The sequence below is a fragment of the Schistocerca gregaria genome, chromosome X, assembly GCF_023897955.1.
Source record: "Schistocerca gregaria isolate iqSchGreg1 chromosome X, iqSchGreg1.2, whole genome shotgun sequence".
NCBI lineage: Eukaryota > Metazoa > Arthropoda > Insecta > Orthoptera > Acrididae > Schistocerca > Schistocerca gregaria.
In genome coordinates, this window is record NC_064931.1 from 401,759,872 (window position 1) to 401,782,489 (window position 22,618).

The window sequence follows — 22,618 nt, forward strand, 5'->3', positions numbered from 1 at the left end:
ATTCGCGAAGAAAAAGGAGCAGCCGACCTCGAAAGCCCCAAGAGAACAGTGTGCGGAGGATGCCTGTCCTCCAACAGGTATCGTATGCTCTATCCAGATTAAAAAAATATTGCTATTGTTTGGCGTTTCCGGAGAAAATTGTTCATGATATAAGTGGAGAGAGCAACAAGATGATAAACTGCAGAACGATGCTTTTGGAAACCGCATTGGGCAAGTGTTAAAAGACTGCGAGGAGAGATGTTTGTCCTTTCCAGGTTTTGGAACAGGAACGACAATAGCTTCCCGCCATCGTCTGGGAAAAGTACTGTCGGTCCAAATTCGATCATAAAGGCGAAGGAGGTAATGCAGACTATGGGTTGATAAATGCAGCAACATTTGGATGTGGATACCATCCGGTCGTAGGGCGGAAGAGCGAGAAGAAGGGAGTGCATGTTGGAGTTCCCGCATTGAGAAAACAGTATTATAGCTTTCGCGATTTTGAGGGGAGAAAGCAAGAGGTTGCACTTCCGCTGCACGTTTCTCTGGGAGAAACGCTGGCGGGTAATTTGAAGAGCTCTAAATCTCAGCAAAGTGTTCACCCAATGAGTTAGAAATTGCAGCGTGGTCCACTAACGTATCATGCGCGACAGTGAGCCCAGAGACTGGGGAGAAATTAGGCACGCCAGATAACCGTCAAATCTGACTCCAAACTTCCTAGGAGGGAGTGAAGGTGTTAAATGAGCTAGTAAAGAAGTCACAGCTTGCCTTCTTGCTATCGCAGATGACGCTACGGCATCGTGCACGGAACTGCTTATAGCGGATACAGTTGGCCAAAGTAGGATGGTGGCGGAAAACGCGAAGAGAACGTCGCCGCTTATGTGTTGCGTCACGGCATGCCTCGTTCCACCAAGGAACTGGGGGGCGCCGGGGCAATTCGGAGGTGCGAGGTATTGAACGTTCCGCAGCTGAAAGAATAACGTCTGTAATATGAGTGACCTCATCGTCGGCGCTACAAAAGTGACGGTCATCGAATGTCGCTAGAGATGAAAAAAGTGTCCAATCGGCTTGGGCAAAGTTCCAGCGTTGCAGGCGCATATATGGCAGTTGAGGCTGCAATCTAAGGACACATGGAAAGTGGCCACTCGATTGTGTATCATCAAGGGCAAACCATTCAAAGCGCCGAGCTAGCAGAACAGTACCAACCGAAAGGTCCAAATGAGAGAAATTTGTCGTGGAGGCAGAATAAAATGTAGGGTCCCCAGTGTTGAGGCAAACAAGATCCACTTGGATGAAGACGTCTATCAATAGTGAGCCCCGCTGACAAGGATGCGGAGATCCCCAAAGCGGGTGGTGGGCACTGAAGTTCCCAACCAGCAAATAGGGGGGAGGGGGGGGGGGGGGGGGGGTGGAAGCTGACCAAGAAGATGAAGGAGATCAGCTCGTGCCATTGGTGTGGACAATGGAATGTATACAGTACAAAGAGAGAAGGTGTATCCAGAAAGGGAAAGACGGACCGCGACAGCTTGGAAGGAATTGTTTAAGGGGATTGGGTGATAATGGAGGGTATCATGGAGAAGAATCATAAGTACTCCATTTGCTGGAGTGCCTTCAACAGAGCGGAGATCAAATCGGACGGACTGAAATGGGGGAGAACAAAGCGGTCGTGGGGACGCAGCTTTGTTTACTGAAGACAGAAGATCACCGGCGAGTAGGATCGTAAGAGGATAGACAACTCATCCCAATTGGCTCGAATGCTGCGGATATTCCAGTGGATAATGGACACCGGGTGAACAGAGAATGGATGAATGTGACCAAGGTTGCCGTCAACTCAACGACTGCTCAGAGCTTGCAACCGACAGCATGGAACGGCATTCAGCCGAAGGCAGAAGCTCCGGATCCATAGGTTGTTCAGGAGCAGCTCTTGCCACCAGCGATCAGCCGGTTGATCGGCCACCAGCAGTGCGCCTCGGCGACACAGGAGACGGCCGAGGGCAGTTACGGCCAGGTGGTGCCGTAGATGAGACACGCCTTGGCGGAGAAGGAGAGGAACTGGGTTTCTTATTAGCCTTCTTGGAAACATGATGCTTAGATGTAGGAGGAACCGATGGTTGTGAAGTTGGGGTACGTAAAAAATCTTCACGAGTATGCTCTTTTTTGGAAGTCTTGGTATCTGACTTTTGGGCTCGAGATTTCGCAGAACCCGATGAAGGGTGAGCCATAGAGTGAGCAGGCGAAAGTGGGGAGGTTGAACAGGCGATCTTTGCGCTGGCCGATCTGACGACCATGGCACTAAAGGTGAGATCACAAGTCTGTGTGGCCGCCTCCTTTGTTGGCCGAGGAGAGGCAAGGACAGTGCTGTATTTTCCTGTCTGAGGCACAGTGGGCTTTTGACTGGCGAATAATTTTCGAGCAGCAAATGTCGACACCTTTTGCTTCACTCTGATTTCCTGAATGAGCTTTTTGTCTTTAAAAATGGGGCAATCTCTAGAGGAAGCAGCGTGGTCACCCATACAGTCGAGGCAACGAGGGGATGGAGGTGGACAAGCACTCTCATGGGCATACTTGTCACACGTAACACATTTGGCCAGATTGGAACAGGAGTGGCTGGTGTGATTGAACCGCTGACACCGATAGCAACGCGTTGGGTTTGGGATGTGAGGGCGAACGGAAAATATCTCATAGCCCGCTTTGATTTTCGATAGGAGTTGAACTTTGTCAAATGTCAAGAAGACAGTACAGGTTGGAATGATGTTCGTATCAACCCTTTTCATGACTTTATGAACAGTCGTTACGCCCTGGTCAGACAGGTAGTGTAGAATTTCCTCGTCGGACAATCCATCGAGGGAGCGTGTATAAATAACCGCACGTGAGGAATTTAAAGTGCGGTGCGCTTCCATCCAGACAGGGAAGGTTTGTAGCAGGAAAGTACACAGCAATTTTTGTGCCTGGAGGGCACTGACTGTTTCTAACAACAAGGTGCGGTGCCATTTTGTGATCTGGAACAAGACTTTACAGGACTTGCAATTGCGTCGACACCTTTCTGAATAATGAAAGGGTTGACCGTGGAGAAGTCGTGACCTTCATCAGACCGAGAAACAACAAGGAACTGTGGCAACGATGGAAGGACTGTGTCTGGCTGGGACTCATTAAACTTACGCTTGTGAGCAGACATAGTAGAAGATGAGGAAACCATTGTGAAAGTATCCCCCATGATTACCGGCATCTCCAATGCTGCGCTCCTTCCTTGTGGGGGCCCTCTCTGAGGGCAGTCCCACCTTAGGTCATTGTTCACACCTCAGGTCACACCTCCCGACAAACCGACGGAGGAACCAATCAGCACTTTCGGAAGGTATCAGCTCTGGTAATCACCCCTCCCTAGGCCTGGCCGTTACCTGGGGGTACGTATGTGTCCTACCTGTCGACCTGGGGCGGGGAATTACGCATTACCCCGTCACCGGCTATGCATGGAAATGCATGGGTTGGCCTTCAGACACGCACAGGGAGGAAGAAAGAGAAACGGAAAAAAACAAAGGGAGAGGAAAGAAGAGATGTCTCAAACACCGCAGCGGAGAAAAGGACAAAGGAAGGACGAAGACTTGCAAGCAGAGAAAGCAAAGAATGTGTTACATTTTCGAGCGTCCGTCTCCGGACGTAGGCACAAAACATACTCCCAGAGGGGGAGAAAGGGAAGGAAAGAGGTGGTGGTGAGGGGGGAAGCGAAGATGGGGGATGGGGAAGGATGCAGAAAGGGAAGGTATGCAGCCCGGAAAAGAAGGAAGGCCACATTAGCTCGGGGTCCTGTGCTCGCTACGCTTGTATCGACAATTGTGGACCCCCTGTGGGGTGGGGGGTGGGGGGGGGGGAGGGGATGAATGTGTTGCAGCTGACGAACTGTATAAAAATTTTGTATGTACTGAACAATACAATACAAAATGAATCATGAAATGTGATGTTAAGCAGTATGGTTGGTTGGTTGAAGGGTTATGGGATTAAACAGTCCTATCATCAGTCCTTCCTTCATTGGACAGTCCATTCGGAGTTAGCTCCATCAGCCAGAAATCTGACTGAATTATGATAGTATGTAAGAGTAGTAAAATCAAGGCATTAAAAGCAATATAGATGCCAGAGATGGGAAATAATTTCTTCTGAGATAAAATAATATAGGTCAGGTCGGCTTGCAAGCCATAAAACAGAGCAGGAACCCCCACAGCTCATCTGAGGCAAGAGACACCTTCCCCACTAGTCTGGCAGGTGTGTGCTGTCCAATGCTCCTCACAACTCAGGACGTGACGGGCAGTGTGCCTCCCACAACCATCCCACCCCATCTGATACAAAGTGTAAAAAGATGGAAATAGAACTCTCTCCAGAGCAAGCATAAAATCTGTTCAACTGTCCTGTCATGATTGATCAGTATCAAAGATAAAGAATACTTAATGTCTTGCTTTCACCTGAGTGCTGTATGAAGGGGCCCTTTTAGAAATACATAAAATATGGTGGAGCAGAGAAAAGGGCTAACCACATCTAAAAGAACTAAAAACAGAGTAAAAAAAGGGATGAACAAGGTGGCTGATGGAGGAGATATGGCTGATAGGTCCTCGGACCTACTATGCAACAGGAGACACCCCTAACCTAACCATCCCAAAAACAGTTTAAAACATTAGGTCTGAGAAAAATCACTGGCTCTGAGAAACAAAAGACAAATTCAACTGTCCATACACCATCTGCCAACAGCAGATGCAAGATGTGTCAACCACAACGTACAGTGGCTGATTATATAAGATAAAACTATGGGTTAATATGGAATGACCGATGCAGAGACAATTCAGGGCAGTGGATTCCTTCTGGGAAGAATGGAAGAAAGAATGCCATAATGCAGTGGTTTCCTTGATAGTGCAGAGTTTAGTAGAAGGAACAGAAGCCCTTCATGTTCCATCTCCGAGTGCGTCAAGGTCTTACCTGCACCCGCAAACCTGTGCACAGGATCGTCGAAGTGAATTTTAGGCTAGTAACTGCTTCACTAGACAGTCAGCATGTTTGTTCCCACAGGTACTTATGACTAAGGACCCAGAGAAAGACAAATGAGCAGGGAGTATGACCAAGGTCAGAAAAAAGGTTATAAATAGCAGCCATTGAAGGGTGACAAGAATAACATCGATGAATAGCCTAGAGACTGCTCACTGTGTCACTTCGGATTAAAACACGGTCATGGGAAGTCTGGTCAATAATGTGTAGCACTCTGTTACTGGCTATCAGCTAAAAAAAAAAAGTATTCCTTGCAATGTATGTTGATCCTAACTAGCAGAAAACGTAAAAGCAAACTCATGCTATCTATAGTTTTATAGGTGTACATGATGGTAGCACACTCATACTCATGAATAACCGACAGGAAAAGACACCGAAACGTCACGGGGTGCCAAACTTTAGGTTCTTGAAATAATACATAACTCCTAATCTGTGGTCTGGGTATTAACTAAGAAAAGGTGCACAAGAATACATGGGGAGCACACTAAGGGTAGTACCAGACATTACGGCAGAATGTCTCAAGGGGTATTCCAACTCAGAAACCCATCACAAATTTGTTAAGTTGCACGATTATGAAATTGTCAGATGATGATTGCCTAAGTGAGAAAGAGTTGGTACTGTTGAAACTGAAGAGGGACGATACAATGATGCCGCTGATCCATAAATGTGGCAACTATAGTTCAGCTGAGACAAGACCATAGTGTAGCAAATATGAAGTGAGGTAATGTGTTCCACACCCCAAACTGTGTGGGAGAGGAAGAACATGAGATTAAGTTGTTGCATGCATTTAGTCCTAAAAATTGGGACTGCATTGCATTATCCTATTGCTGAGTACCCAGAGTTCTGAACTCTTGTATGACAACAGAAATGGATGGCCTGCATTTTCATGGGAGAAAATTGGAAGCCATGGTAGTGTGTCCAAGTAGAAGTCCTCGAGAGGCCTCCCTGGAGCTGGAGTTGAGCTGTGGCTACAAATTAGGAGTTTTACCAAATGTAAAAGTTGTCAACATACAGCACAGGAGTAACCACTAGTTTGACAGAGTGAATTAGCCAATTGATGGAGATATGGAAGAGTGCAACACTCAGCACAGAGACCTGAGGGATGCGACACTCTTGGACCTGTGGGTAGCTGAGCAAAATATCAACTCTAACCTGAAATTATCAGAGGACTAAAAACTCACCAATAAAAATCAGTGGATTGCATCTAAAGCCCCACTCACGGAGGGTAACTAAAATGTGTTGCAGCAGTCAGTGTTGTATGTCTTAAATACATAACAAAAGTACTACAATGACACTTCAGCATTAGAAAAAGCCTGTCAGAGTAAGCATATGGTTGGTTGTGGATTGCCCCTTCCAGAAAGAATCCTAGTAGGGTGACGAAAGACTCCAGTATAATTTTTGGCTACCATCCTGTCAAGAGGTTTGTAGAGCATGTTGGTGAGACAAATCAGTCAGCAGTTGTTGACAGACACTGATTTAATGGTTGAAATGATGAAACTACACCTCCATTGTGAAATAATGTTGAAGATCCTGCTGAGTAGATTGATTCTGTGAGTTGCATTCAGATGTTGGATCATCAGATCATGAATCAATCAGGGCCTGGTGCCATATTGGGTGATGAGTCAAGAGACTGAAGCAAACCCTACTCAATGAAAAGTTCATTGTATAAATTCAGGTTTACTGGGAGAGAAGGCGGGAGTGGTAAAGAATAGGAGGATGTCTTGTCTTTTATACGTTTATGCATTTATAAGATAGTTGGGTAAAAGGACAATGCTGAGGAAGTGCTCAGTGCGAACCAATACATCAGTAGAAATATTACTGATGAAACAGTTGTTAATCTTTGACAGCCCAGCAGAGTGAGGAGATTGGCACACACTTGGGATACAGAGGCAAACATTTCCCAGAAGGAGACTTAAGTACATCTTGCATTCCTTCTTACTGTGTTTAGTAAGATAGGGAGCCACTTAAAAGTTATCAGAGCAGTATGTGAAGGATTTCGACTTGAGACAGTCATGAATAGCTGTTGCAAGGTCTTTGGTCCACCAGGGTGCCTGTGGAGGGTGGAGGAAGCCCATAGAAAAGATGACAGCACTTCCAGTGGCACCAATTATTGCAAATACATCTCTGACATTCTTCACACACCGACAATACGACTTCACATACAATGGTAGACCACATGATTCTGCCTTTTACAGGAAGCGAATACCCTTCAAAAGTGGTGATTAATGCTTTGGTATCGGCCTTGTTGTTTGGCGAGCCTCAGTGTATGAAGTGCGCCCCTCGCTTCTCCAAGATTCCATCTGTAGCATTGAGTCTTAGTGAAAAATGAAACACTGTGTAATGTCTATGTTCGTATGGGATTTACAGTAACAAGTAGATTGTTTTTAAGATGGGAACGCTCAGGACTGGACAAGATTTGATGCTTTAATTAAGACAGTGCCTATTCATAATTGACTGACAAAATAGAGTTCTCCAAATACATTTTCAATATTCTCATCAAAGAACATTGTCGTAGTAGACAGAAAAGGCTCTCCATCAGTCTGAGCACAGATCAGGAACTGACAGGAGTAAGTACTGCAGTTTCCTCAGTTTTTCTTTCCCCTCATGGCATGGCCAAAGAGTGAAAGTTCTTAGGATTGTAATGATCTGCACTAAAAAACTCAGGTCTATCTGAAGAGGCTGCTCGAGCGTCACAGTCAACAGCTGATAACTTTGTTCTTTTCACTCTGTGTGATATCTGCGATGCTGCCTATTTCAGTTGAAGGCTCTCCCCATAGACATTACCGAGCCAGAGCAATGACCACCTGGCCTTAGAGTTACTGGCAACAGTCCTTGAGCACCCCAGATGGACAGGTACCTGCTCCTTGGCACATGCAGAGGGGTAACTGATCAGGCATCAATAGTGCAGTCTCAACATAGTTGGGAGTCTACTACCACACAGGTACCTGGAAAACCCTCCGTTTGGGCTGGCTATAAAGTAGTGTATCAGATGACCTTCCTCCCACTGCTGTTAACAAAAATCTTGAGAAACTGGAGGTAAAATTCACTTGTAGCCAACTAAGATAAGTGTTGTAAAATAAATAAAGTAAGAAAACCATTTTCTACATCCTAAAAACAAGTCAGATTGTCAACAGGGAATCTGTTCTACAGACCAAACCTGAGAAAATGTACAATCAGGAGTAAGATTGCAACACAGGAAAGGAAAAAGTATTACAATGGCTGGAGCCCTATGCTTCCCATGCATGTACTCACAGAAGATTTGAGTAATCTCTGAAGGGTTCAGCTATATGTTTTTAGGGAAAAAGTTTGGCTAACCTACTGACTATACTCAGTTATGTTTTATCGCAAAATAAAGATAAAGTCAATGAACTGATCACTAAAAATGAATGGGTAATAGATAACAAGAAATTTGGCTTTCTTGAGGTAAAATGTTCAAAATATATTTATTTTTCAAGTAAATAAGGACATAAATATTCAGCTTTGCATAGAAATCCACCCCACCATACCCAAGAGATCATGCATGCACATTCATTAAATGGCATTGCATAGCAGTGGAACCATTACTCAATAGTGTCTGAAGTATACAAGTAATAGACCCACATTGAAATTTGATTGATTTAAAATGTTTTACTTACATGAAAGAAATAACTACATACCAAATCTTAAAAACTAATCATAGCTATATGCAGAAAACAACCAGGTAATAGCAAATAGTTCATACCATTTCAGAGCTTGGCCATTGTAGTCCAGCCACATTTCTGCATTCTGTTTATCTGGGTGTATATGACGAATGAAATGTTTACGTATCTGTAACAGTAAATGTAAACAAGATGTAATGTCAATTTCAATATACAGAGGTCAATAATGAAGACATAAGAGAGGTCAACTTATTGATGACCACCACTTGAACGTGAAGCATGGCTGACACAAACATATGGTGTAAAAGTGAATGAAAAGAGGGCATGTGGTAAGGTCTCCCCTCTTTCTACAGCATATATCTCATTGTGGCAGTTTAGAAAACAACAGTGCATCATGTATTCTTTTGATTTTTGAGATCCCTGCTTTAGTTACATCAGCTGTTATGAACTGGTAAGTATGCACTTATTTTATTTATAAATTGGGAAATCAAAAGTAATGATCTTTAAGTGATAGAAAATGTAGATTGACATAATGTAGATTATTTTGAAATTCTTTATACAGCCTATGGGTACAATAATGCACAACAAAATTTCACTTCCCACTTCCTTTCCACACAATTATTTAATTAAATTATGGACTTCTTTACTCACTTCCCATGAGACCACATGAGCCAATGCTACTTAGTCACAGACAAAACACTAATTCACAGAATACTAATAAAAGAGGTAAAATTTTTAAAAAAATCACTGATAGTGCTTATCCTGGTTTATTTTAAGGCAAGTCCCTCATTTCCATTCCCAGTAACAGAATTGTGGACCACTTACAGAGAATTCAATGCCCAGTATCCAGATTTTTAATTTCTCTTTAGGTGGATACAGTCTATGATGATTTTATCACATTGTATATCTGATTAAATGACACAGAAACTAGGATGCCTTTGGTATACCACACAAAGTAGCCCAATATTTCAAAATCATTTACCAAAACCAGAACAGCATTAGTGAAAACTTGGTAACAGAAACAAGATGGTATTTTCTACTCTAACTTTTAGATATTGTTGATCAGCATACCACAAATTTTGGTCTTAACGCTGTTAATTTATGCTTTACTTATGTGAATGTCACACCATAGGCTATTCTATCTCTAATAGTAAGTAGTGAATCAGGCCAACAGCCTTGACACAGTGGTAACACTGGTTGCGGTCAGATCACCAAAGATGAGCACTCTTGTGCTTGGCTAGCACTTCAATGGGTGACCTCCCAGATCTGTCGAGCGCTGTTGTCCAGCAGGATGGGCTCAGTCCTTGTGAGGCCAACTGAGGAGCTAGAGCTGCTTGACTGTAAAATAGCAGCTCTGGTCACAAAAACTGACAGCAGCCAGGAGAGCAGTGTGCTGACCACATGCCCTTCCATATCTGAACTCAATGACACCTACTGGCTGAGGATGACACAGTGATCAGTCGGTACTGTTGGACCTTCCAAGCCCTGTTCAGGTGAAGAAGAGTAGCAAACCAGCACTAAACATAACAACAGATGACTTATTCAAGTATCAAAGGACACTAAAAGCAATGCCTTGTTGATGCAGTCGTCGTCCTCCATCTCTCACTATTCAGTTACAGTTGCTGCAGTTCATTCTGTTGATACCTCCTTATAATACAAATGTTTATCACCTAGATTTCTCTTTCACATATTTTTTTATGAAACTGTTATGTTAAATCAAATGCCTGATTTAGTTTTTCTTCTATATATCATGTTAATGATTTTCATTTTTCCTTTAATTTCTTTTAATGTTTGTGCATTGGATTTTCTTTCAGTCAAGCATGTTTTTGTGGCTCTTCTCCACTTCCACATTCTATCGCTTTTAATCCACTGTACTACTATTGTCATCTATTATTGTACTTCCGAAATAACAAAATTCATTTACTTGGATTAGTCGCTTATTTCCTTCCCTGTTTGGTTCATATAGCATCATTTTAGAAGGTCTGTATTTATTTTCAATTTGTGGGTGTTTAAGGTACCAGAAGAATATTTAACATACAGCTCATGATTTTCAGGATCCACTGTTACTACTAGGTACATCAGCAGCAAATCAAATACATTGTTATGTGCTTAAATCTCATTTTTATCCCTTTTTTCCCCTTTTCATTGTATGTATTTCACTTTCTATGAATAAATTAAATTAATAAAGATGAAGACAGAGGATAGCCTTGCCTCACAGATCATCTTATTGACGACACTTTCTTAAAGCAACTGATACCTATTTCTCTAGTCCAATTTTTGTATATATTGAATCAATCTTTCATCTCTTTGGTCTACTTCAGTTTTCTGTCCATACTATCAAAAAGCTTATCTAACTCAACACACATAGCACACATTTTCCTTTTCATCTAAATTATTGTTTTTAAAATCATCTGTAGTACCACTATAGCTTCCACAGCTCTTCTCTTAAATTCAAATTGGTCTTCTCTTGAATGTTGGTTACTATTAGCTTTTAAGCTCTCTTTAACAATATTTGATAGAATTCTTTAGCATGGCTTACTTATGCCATGGCCCTGTAACTTTAACAGTCACTGGCATTTCACCTATCTCCAGCATTCTTTAACAACCCAGTAAGGATATTACCTGTTGCAGGCACTTTGACGTTTTTCAAGTTGTTTAAAACATCGTTATGATCCAGTAACTGGTGAGCCTGTGACTTCAATTCCACTTCATCCATTGTGATTATTTAATATCTGACATATAGTTCTCTGATGCATTCTTTCCACCTATATGTTACTTCAAATAGCATGCAACCTTTTTCCACCCTTAACTATTTTGCTACAACTTTCATTAAGTCTTTTATCTTCTTACTTATTTGTCTCACCCATTTATCTTTTTGTATGATGAATAGAGTTATTTAGTTTTTGATTTTTCTGTTTCATTAATTTTTTAAGCTTTTTCATTCTTTTCTGTAATTCAGTATTTCTTGTATCACCCACGGTTTCCTTGTCTTCTGTTTTTCGTTACTTAGAATATCCTGCACTCCTGTGACACTATTGCCTTATTTCCTCACAGCTTAGAATTTCCTAATTTATCTAGTCTGTCTCCACTTGAAATTTCTGGGTGGTGTCTTACTACTTCGCAATTATCTACTTGATTTAGTCTCATTTGTACTTTGATGGTTTTAAACCATAATACTGCACTTTACTGTAACTATCTAAGTCAAACAAAAGCATGGTGACAATGATTGGATTTTATTTGGTTTCTTATCTTTGTTCAACTAGAATAGAGTCTATTTTGTATCTAGCATTATCTCCTAGTGCTTGCTAGGTGCTTTTTCTATTTCAAATTCTGAGCCATGTGTTTGTTTGGACCATTTCATAGTATTAACAGAATTCTAATAGTCTTTCACCTCTGCTATTCATGTTTTCCAAACCAAATTTTCCAACCCTTTTTGGATTGTTGTGGCTGCCCACAAAAGAAGTAAAAGTCTCCCATTATTATAACATCATTTTTCTTTGTTACTCGTAGAAATTGTTCTGCCATTGGGAAGTAAATTTGTTATCCATGGAAGAAGCCTTTGGCTTTACCATCAGTAATCAATCATCAATATGGTAGGTATTAATTACATTTGTTCTTCCATTTACCCCTGAGAACATTTGCTCCTCCACTAGAGACCACGCATTACCACCCAGTTTCCAATACACCTAAGCACATCTTGTTCAGTATGTTTCAGGATTTCTTCCAATTCTTCACTTTTACAACTTCTGAACAGAGTTTCACACTGAATGTCGCAATTTTCAATTTTTTTTTAAATTACATTTAGTGTTGTGAGGATTTTACTGCCTGATGACTTGTGTAGCCTTGCAGTAGTGTCTTCCCCTGCTGAGTCATGGGCTCCGATTCCAATTATCAGTGGTGTGATTTATTCCCTTCTCCCTTTCCATTCTGGCCACAGAGTTTGAGATATCCTTAAGGACCTTTAATGTGGCAGTTTGTATTTGCCTTCAGCATTCTCCTGCCATTGAGATTCATCCAACTTTCAGTTTCTCAACAACATAACAAGATATTGCCATAACTTCCTCACAGTGTCATGAAGGAGGAGATGGCTTACACTGGCCTTTTTTGAGTCCATGCTTATACTGGTTGCCTTTGGGGATTCACACCCCTAGCCATGATGAGGAGTGTCATGGCATATCACTTCACCGAAAATAGGGCCTAATGGCATTTTTTACTTCCAGCTTACCAGTCAACGAAAAAGACAATCTTGCTGTAACGAAGTGTAAACTTTTTTTAACGTACTCAGTTACTATAAGGAAAGTGAAAACCACTAGATCCTGATGCCTTTTAAAAATAAATGCAGAAGCTCACTGGTAACTGCCTGTCACAAACTGACAGTAGATCAGCAGGAGATAAAAGGAAATATTTTAAGGAAAGAACTCATTGTAAATGTTCATTTCAAGAGAAAATTTCAATTCCATCAAACATATAATGTCAATTATGGGACATTTCACATCAAAGGGACCAATATTAAAAAAGTCTCCCCACTTGACCCTCTCCAAATCTAATAAAATTTTATATGAACTTTCTATATTGCCTTTGATGGTTATAATCAAAGGCCAGTTCAGTATCTTCAGTGGGTGAATTTTTAGGGGCTTTTGAAAAGAGGCTACTCACCTTCACATCATGTACAAAGTGCAAATTTGTCAAGTCTGCTACGCTTTTTTAAAAAATTCTAGCAAACATTTGGTCATTTGCTTTAATATACTTAGACAATTTTTTACGCTGAAACACACCATGGAAAAAATTAGGGATTTAGACACACCTAAATATAGATACAGCTCTCTAAAGCGGCTAAACAATTCATCGCACTATTCTGAGAGCCAAGGTTTGACCAACCAGTACCATTTTTCATATGAACCAATCACACCAAAAATTCAGGGGGTTATTCCTACCTATGATGTCTTTATATGGATTAAATTTAATTAACATTGGATGCCTAGATGAAAAGATATGCATCTGTGCAGTTGGCCAAAATTTTCTATGAACAAATTTTAGGGTATTTTTGGGGGGACAATATCTCAACTGTGTCATGTTCAATTCTGTTTTGTAGCCACAGCTGGAAAGAGTACGCTTCAAGCTTTCAGAGGTATATTGTTTAATTTCTGGATCTTGCATTTTGATGAATAAAAATGCCTATCAAAAGTAAAGAAAATGGATTATCAATGGATACAAAAGTTAATATAATTTGAACTTGTAAATCAAAATATGCATGATTGTAGTGTCTTTGAATAGTATAAGATTTGCCTGTGGTTTAGGGAATGTAACTGTGCTAATAAGAAGTGTTTACATTATTTATTGTATAGAATACAAATATAATAAAACCTCAGAAAATGCTCTTAAGACTACAAAATCTGGAAGATGGTAATGGAACACTATGTTACGTCAGAAGGTTTTAACTCTACAGTGCATGGTGGCGCATATCTGCATTGTGACTCAGTTTCCATAGGCATTATAAAGCAGCAATAGTTTTTCAAGGCTCTATCCTCACAGCAGTGATACAGTGACGAATCACCTGTTGCTTTCATTATTGGCAGTTTTCCCAGGTGCAGTGTTATCTTTGGTGTTGACATTGTACAATCTTAGTGTTGAGTTCAGAGTGTTTGAATAATCAGTAATCATTGTTGTAGCTGAAGGTAAACACTAAAACAATATGTTTTGATAGCCTAATTTGTATATTTTATACACAAACAAGACTGAATCAGTCACAAGTAATTTACAAAAACTGCGAGATTTTCTGTGTGCAACAGCATCGTACATTGTGCTTCAAACCAGAATAATCATAAGCTTTCAAAACTGCTTGTTATAGGTTAATAAACTATTGTATAAAATGAACCAAGAGACCCTTACAACCTGCTACTTTAGTGGATCAGATGGAGCTGACTGTCATAAGTAATCACCATTCTATTATGTTAAAAAGTAAACTACAACCAGTCAATGAAATGTCACCAATGGACAAGGAGCATCAACAATGTAGGTCTGAGTTGATTTTATTGAAGATGCTCAAATTTGTTCATACCATAATGCCTTGTTGCTGACAAAATTTCAATTACTGCAGAGGACTAGCTGCAACTCATTTGGCAGACGAAAACACACAACCAAGAAGGCTTTAATACCAGTATCAATTGCAATGTCTGATAGGTTGAAGTTACTCACTAATGAAGTTTTTAAACCTGGTCAGAAAAATTGTACCAAATGTAGATACGAAGTGGCCCAAAAGGAATCACACCACCAGGATAAATAAGAATCACCATCCACTGAAGACACAGATGTTGTGAATGCTAGCTTTAGTGCTAATACTTCATTATCATAACTTGAAGAGTCACCATTAAAGTGTCAATGGATCAGCAAAACGGATTCAAAAGCACAAAGTTCTGAAAGCCCGAGACCGCATTACTAAGGTAATTGCCATGGCAGCTGGTGTGAGCCAAGTAGATATTGCTCAAATACAAATGGAAGAGTGCCAAAAATGTAAAGATTAATTGAAGAACTTAATATTAAGTTTCAGATTTCAAGCAATTGCAGTCAAGTTCAAATTTTGGTCCTGGTCCTAAATAGCTTGACTACTGAAAATATGGCTAAAGAATTTGCTGTTTCAACTAAAATGGTGAAGAAGACTAGGACACTAAAGATGGAAGATGGGATTTTGGCAAAATCTTGAAAACCGAAAAGAGAAAAGGCTCAATGATGAAGTAAAACAAAATGTCCTCACTTTTTTTGAAGATTTTTCTCATTTATGCGTGGGCAAAAAGGATTGTGTTGCAGTAAGAATAAATAGGGAAAGATTCACAAGCAGAAATGTCTGCTTCTCTTTAATCTGAAAGAAATGTTCATTGCTTATTGCAAGTAATATGGAAATCAACTGAACTTCTCAAAGTTGTTTGACTTTAGGCCAAAATGGTGTACTACAGTTGGTACTTGTGGATGACATTCAGTATCTGTGTGTGCAATTCATCAAAATGTCTAATTAATGTTGCCTTCAGCAACATCAATCCAAAACGATTAAATTTGATCCATATAAAGACATCATAGGTAGGAATAACCCCATGAAGTTTTGGTGTGATGGGTTCATATGAAAAGTAGTACTGGTTGGTCAAACTTTGGTTCTCAGAGTAGCACGATGAATTTTTTAGCCACTTTAGAGAGCTGTATCTATATTTAGATGTGGCTAAATTCCTAATTTTTGCCACGGTGTAATTCGGCATAAAAAGTTGTCTATGTATATTAAAGCAAATGACCAAATGTTTGCTAGAACTTTTAAAAAAGCCGAGCAGACTTGACACATTTGCACTTTGTACATGATGCGAAGGTGAGTAGCCTCTCTTCAAAAGCCCCTAAAAATCCAACTACTTAAGATACTGAACTGAAATTTGGTATATAACCATCAAAGGCAATACAGAACCTTCAAACAAAATTTCATTAGATTTGGAGATGGTTGAATGGGGGCCGCTGCCCCCCCCTTGACGTGGAATGACCCTTATGTATTTTGTTTAACACTGTAAGTGTGGTTGTGACAGCATGTACAACTTTACAAGGGGTTGTCCATGCTCCAACTTCCAATCTTGGTATTGCGTTTCACAACTTGTCATGGGAGGCTATGATAGCAGAACAGCTGATTAACTTAGATAATGAAGTAATGAGGTTTTTGTTCCAATTGCGAGAGAAATACTAAGTGCTCATTGTACCAAGAACCTTAAAACAATGGGTGCTACAGTGTAAGCAACATTATTTTCAGAGAAACCCTTCATTTGCAAGAGAAAATATAGACAAATGCAATAAATAATTTAACACAGTTCTCATAACGCTTAGGCGGCATCTTATAATTTCTGCAGCAAAAGCATAATGAAAACTGTCACCACAGCACAGATTCCACCTTTCAGACAAAATCATTAATGATATTACAACACTGATAGTGCAAAAGTTGAGAGAGAGAGAGAGAGAGAGAGAGAGAGAGAGAGAGAGAGAGAGAGAGAGAGAGAGAGATTAATTCATATTTTAGCCAGCCAAATTGTCATTGACCTCTCTTCCTTCAAACAATGGATAAAATTAAAGCAATAATGTTGAGCCTTTGAGCTACTTCCAAAAAGGTGAATAGGGGACCAAACTTCGATGAAGAAAACATGTTAACTTCAAACAAATGCCACTGAAAGAGTCATTTGGAAATTCTTTAAAGCAAAAATTTCTGTAGTCACGGTTGGAAGTTGGTTAATCATTGTAAAATACATCAGTGAGAGAGGTGTGCTGGACATGATGGAAATGATTATACAGCAGTTGTTTAACACACTCAAGACTTTACCTTTAGACATGTGGTGTTTCTGATAGGTAGATTCTGTACAAAATTTCTATTCTGGACACTATAGTGAAAAAGTCTGGTGTGGACAAGTCCTTTGTAGCTGCCACAATATGAGTTCCTGCCACCTTGTCCTCACCACCTCAACACCCATTATTGACCAGTGGTAAATAGTGCTAGCAGGTGGAAGTAAGTTAACCTGCTGAGTTCCAAAAGCTGTAGAAAAATCATGTATGTAGGCAAAGCAAACCAGATATTTTTTTATTAATATGGGCAAATTCATGAATTCAATAAAAATTGCTAATTATTTTCTCTTATAATGTCCTTCAATCTTGTGTACCTGCACCAAATACTGTGCTTCCATTGTAAATGCTGGTACTCACAGTAAATCATCTTGTGACAGATACAGCAACTACACTCCTGGAAATGGAAAAAAGAACACATTGACACCGGTGTGTCAGACCCACCATACTTGCTCCGGACACTGCGAGAGGGCTGTACAAGCAATGATCACACGCACGGCACAGCGGACACACCAGGACTGGTTGGGTGTGGGATTGAAGGGACCAGACTGCTAAGGTCATCGGTCCCTTGTTCCACGATAAAATCACACGAAATAAAAACTGTCAGTCGTTAAAAACGGAGAACTGAGAGAAGGGACGACACAATACAAGAAAGGCAGACAAAGACCAGACAAACGGAACTAAAATCGCACCGAGTGTGAAGGTGGTTGGCCGACCATGAAAATAAGGAAAAGCCAACCACCAAATGACATTAAAACCCACAGTTTAAAACCACAGGCCAAAGGCCCAAGTCAATACATGAAATAAAAGGACAAACACTCAAATCATACGATAAAAACCCCCTGCCCGAATAAAACTCAACACGAGGTCCGCCATAGCATCGTCATCACATAAAAGGGCAGGGAGGGTATCAGGCAGCGCAAACGTCTGCCTGAGTCCTGTTAAAAGCGGGCAGTCCACCAAAATGTGGACCACCGTCAGAGCTGCCCCGCAGCGACATAGCGGTGGGTCCTCCCGGCGCAACAAATGGCCGTGCGTCAGCCACGTGTGGCCAACGCGCAGCCGGCAGAGGACGACAGAGTCCTTCCGAGAGGCCCGCATGGAGGAGCGCCACACACGGGTCGTCTCCTTCACCGCCCGAAGTTTGTTGGGAGTGGGCAGGGTGCGCCACTCGTCACCCCAGGCACCAAGCACTTTCTGGCGCAAAAGCGACAGGAGATCACACTCCATAAGGCCGAGTTCCAGAGCCGGTGAACTCACTGCCTGTTTAGCCAGCGTGTCAACCCGCTCATTGCCCGGGATGCCGACATGACCTGGGGTCCAAACAAAGACCACGGAGCGGCCGCAACGGGCAAGAGCATGGAGCGACTCGTGGATGGCCATCACCAGACGGGAACGAGGAAAGCACTGGTCAAGAGCTCGTAAACCACTCAGGGAGTCACTACAGATGACAAAGGACTCACCTGAGCGGGAGCGGATATACTCTAGGGCGCGATAGATGGCAAACCAACTCGGCAGTGTATACACTGTTCCCGGGTGCCAGCGACCGTTGCTCACAATGATCCTCTAGAGTAAGAGCGTAACCAGTGCGACCAGAGACCATCGAACCGTCGGTATAGGTCACGGCAGATCCGGGAAACTCGGCAAGGAGAGCAACAAAGCGGCGGCGGAGGGCCGGAGGAGGGACCGAGTCTTTCGGACCATGTGCCAAATCCAGCCGAATGCATGGTCGGCGCACACACCAAGGGGGCAGACGGAGATTGGCCCGGAAAACAGGCGGGAGAGGAAAAAACTCAATCCCACACAGTAGAGCCCGGATGCGAACCGCGATCGTACACCCTGACCGGGGCCGCCTGTCTGGAAGATGGACGATCGAGTGCGGGAACAGGAGACGGTAGTTGGGATGCCCCGGCAAGCTACAAACGTGGGCAGCATAAGCGGCCAGAAGTCGGTCGCGCCGGATCCGCAATGGAGGAACACCAGCCTCCACAAGTAAGCTGTCAACAGAGCTTGTCCGAAATGCTCCTGTGGCGAGTCGGATCCCGCAGTGCAGCAATTGCAACGCTGATGGCGACGCCGAACCATAAGCCACACACCCATAATCAAGGCGGGACTGGATCAGCGCTTGATACAGCCGGAGAAGGGTGGACCGATCGGCACCCCATCCGGTGTGGCTAAGGCAACGGAGAGCGTTTAAATGCCGCCAGCATGTTTGTTTAAGCTGCCTAATATGAGGCAGCCAAGTCAACCGGGCATCAAATACCAGTCCCAAGAACCGATGCGTCTCTACCACAGCAAGAGGTTCACCGTCAAGGTAAAGGCGTGGCTCAGGGTGAACCGTGCGACGCCGGCAGAAATGCACAACGCAGGTCTTAGCGGCCGAAAACTGGAAGCCGTGCGCTACAGCCCACGACTGCGCCTTGCGGATAGCGCCCTGCAGCTGGCGCTCAGCAACTGCAATGCCAGCGGAGCTGTAGTAGAGGCAGAAATCGTCTGCATACAACGAAGCTGCGACGGACGATCCCACCGCCTCAGCGAGCCCATTGATCGCAATTAAAAACAGGGAGACACTGAGGACAGACCCCTGTGGGACCCCGTTCTCCTGGACCCGGGAGGAACTATGGGACGCAGCAACTTGCACGTGGAAGGAACGAGACGACAGAAAATTCTGAATAAAAATCGGGAGCGGGCCCCTAAGACCCCACCTATGAAGTGTGGCCAGGATGTGATATCGCCAAGTCGTATCGTACGCCTTCCGCATGTCGAAGAAGACGGCAACCAGATGTTGGCGGCGTGCAAAGGCTGTACGGACGGCAGACTCTAGGGAGACCAGATTATCGACGGCAGAGCGGCCTTTGCGGAACCCACCCTGAGATGGAGCCAGAAGGCCTCGAGACTCGAGGAGCCAACTCAACCTCCGGCTCACCATACGTTCGAGCAACTTGCAAAGAACGTTGGTGAGGCTTATGGGGCGGTAGCTGTCCACCTCCAGCGGGTTCTTGCCAGGTTTCAACACGGGGAGGACGATGCTTTCTCGCCATTGAGACGGGAACACACCCTCAACCCAGATGCGGTTGAAAACATCTAGGAGGCGTCGCTTGCAATTCACAGAGAGGTGTTTCAGCATCTGGCTGTGGATGCGGTCTGGCCCAGGAGCCGTATCAGGGCAAGCAGATAGGGCACTCTGGAATTCCCAGTCGCTGAAAGGAGCATTGTACGACTCTGCGTGGCGCGTGTGAAAGGAAAGCCTCCAACTTTCCAACCGCTCTTTCCGGGAGCGGAAGGCCAGTGGGTAATTCGTAGATGCGGAACACTGAGCAAAATGCGCTGCTAACCGGTCCGCAATCGTGTCGGAGTCAGTACACACCACTCCATTCAGCGAAAGGCCAGGGACAGAGACAGGCGGCCGATAGCCATGGAGTCGCCTAATCTTAGCCCAAACCTGCGATGCAGAGGTATGGACGCCAATGGTGGAAACATACCGTTCCCAGCACTCCTGCTTCCGTTGGCGAATAAGGCGTCGGGCACGGGCACGGAGCTGTTTAAAAACGATGAGGTTCTCCAAGGACAGGTGCCGCTTATGGCGTTGAAGAGCCCGCCGGCGATCTCTAATCGCCTCTGCGATCTCGGGTGCCCACCAAGGCACAGTCCTCCTCCGAGGGGACCCGGATGAACAGGGAATCGCAGATGCCGCCGCAGAAACGATGCCGGTGGTGACCGACTGAACCACCGCATCAATGGTGTCCGGGGAAGGAGGTGCGATAGTGGCGAGAGAGGAGAACAAGCCCCAATCAGCCTTATTCAGAGCCCATCTGGGGGGGGGGGGGGGGGGGGTGCGTTCAGAAGAGTGACGCTGTGGTAGTGACAGAAAGATGGGGAAATGGTCACTACCACATAAGTCGTCATGGACACTCCAGTGGATGGATGGTGAAAGTCCGGGGCTGCAGATAGAAAGGTCGATGGCCGAAAATGTGCCATGGACGACGCTGAAATGTGTCGGCTCTCCCGTGTTTAAGAGGCAGAGGTCAAGCTGCGAGAGAAGAGTCTCGACATCTCTACCCCGGCCAGTAATCGCGGCGCTACCCCACAGGGGGTTATGGGCGTTAAAGTCGCCCAGTAACACAAAAGGAGGAGGCAGTTGTGCTATCAATGCAGCCAACACATGACGCGAGACATCACCATCTGGCGGAAGATACAAACTGCAGACAGTAATAGGCTGAGGCGTCCACATCCTTACAGCGACAGCCTCTAAAGGTGTGTGAAGAGGTACACATTCGCTGTAGACAGAGTTAAGGATGTAGACGCAGACTCCACCAGATACCCTCTCATAAGCTGCCCGGTTCTTGTAATAACCCCGATACCCACGTAGGGCAGGGGTCCGCACTGCCGGAAACCAAGTTTCCTGTAGGGCAATGCAGAGGAAAGGGTGACTGCTGATGAGTTGGCGAAGCTCAGCAAGGTGGTGGAAAAAAGCGCTGCAGTTCCACTGGAGTATTGCTTTGTCCATGTCCGAAAAAGGCGTGAAGGGGCCGAGGAGGCAGATCACGCCACTGGGTCACCTGCTGCCACCGATGGAGGACCAGTACAATCTGCTTCCATGGCGTCTGAGGGTCCGGCGAGATCCAGGTCCTCAGCGGACGCCCGGATCTCCACCTTATCCCCGGACGCAGAGCCTGTAGGGAGCAGTGGGGTGGATGCCACCGCGTGGTCCTTGGCCTTAGAGGTCTTCTTCTTCGTCTTGTCTCTCTGGTCCTTGGGTTTTATTGGCTGGGAGGGCTCCAGCGAGTCAGTCTCCGGGACGGAGGAGGAGCGGGAAGCCCTGCGATCAGCCGCTGGTCTGCTTTTCTTCCATTGGCTGACGTCACCCTTCCCAGAGGCGGAAACCTGGGAAGGAAGGGACCCAAGGGACCCTTTCCGTGCTATTCGAGCAGGGGAAGTTTGAGGCTTCCCCAGCTTAGAAGTGGGGACTGATGTCCCCGATGGTTGGGGGGGTTGCTGCTCCTGAGGCAGGTAGTGCAGGAGCAGCAGGGAGTGAAGTGCCCCCCACCATCAAGGGGGCAGGTGTAGCCTTCCGGCTCTGAGAGGTGGCAGTCTGAGGGAGAGCTAATGGGGCCATAACAGTAGTAGCCGCGGCGTAAGAGGCAGGCATTCGAACAGGATGGAGGCGTTCGAACTTCTGCCTGGCCTCAGTGTATGTCAGGCGGTCCAGGGTCTTATACTCCATGATTTTGCGCTCTTTCTGGTAGATCCTGCAGTCCGGCGAGCAAGGTGAGTGGTACTCTCCGCAGTTTACACAGATGGGAGGCGGAGCACATGGAGTATCGGGATGTGATGGGCGTCCACAATCTCGACATGTGAGGCCGGAAGTACAGCGGGAAGACATATGCCCGAACTTCCAGCACTTAAAGCACCGCATCGGGGGAGGGATATATGGCTTGACGTCACAACGATAAACCATCACCTTGACCTTCTCAGGTAAAGTATCACCCTCGAAGGCCAAGATGAAGGCACCGGTGGCAACCTGCTTATCCCTTGGACCACGATGTACGCGCCGGACGAAGTGAACACCTCGCCGCTCTAAATTGGCGCGAAGCTCGTCATCGGACTGCAATAGAAGGTCCCGATGG

General features: G+C 44.2%; 1 protein-coding gene across 1 annotated transcript in view; it reads right to left on the reverse strand.

Moving 5' to 3' along the window:
- The window catches only part of LOC126297378 (autophagy protein 5), a 113,746-nt gene that overhangs the window by 75,112 nt on the left and 16,016 nt on the right, over positions 1-22,618 (reverse strand). Inside the window, exon 2 of the mRNA XM_049988104.1 lies at positions 8,723-8,808. Coding sequence (XP_049844061.1) covers positions 8,723-8,808 — 86 coding nt within the window. The remainder of the gene's footprint in view (positions 1-8,722; positions 8,809-22,618) is intronic.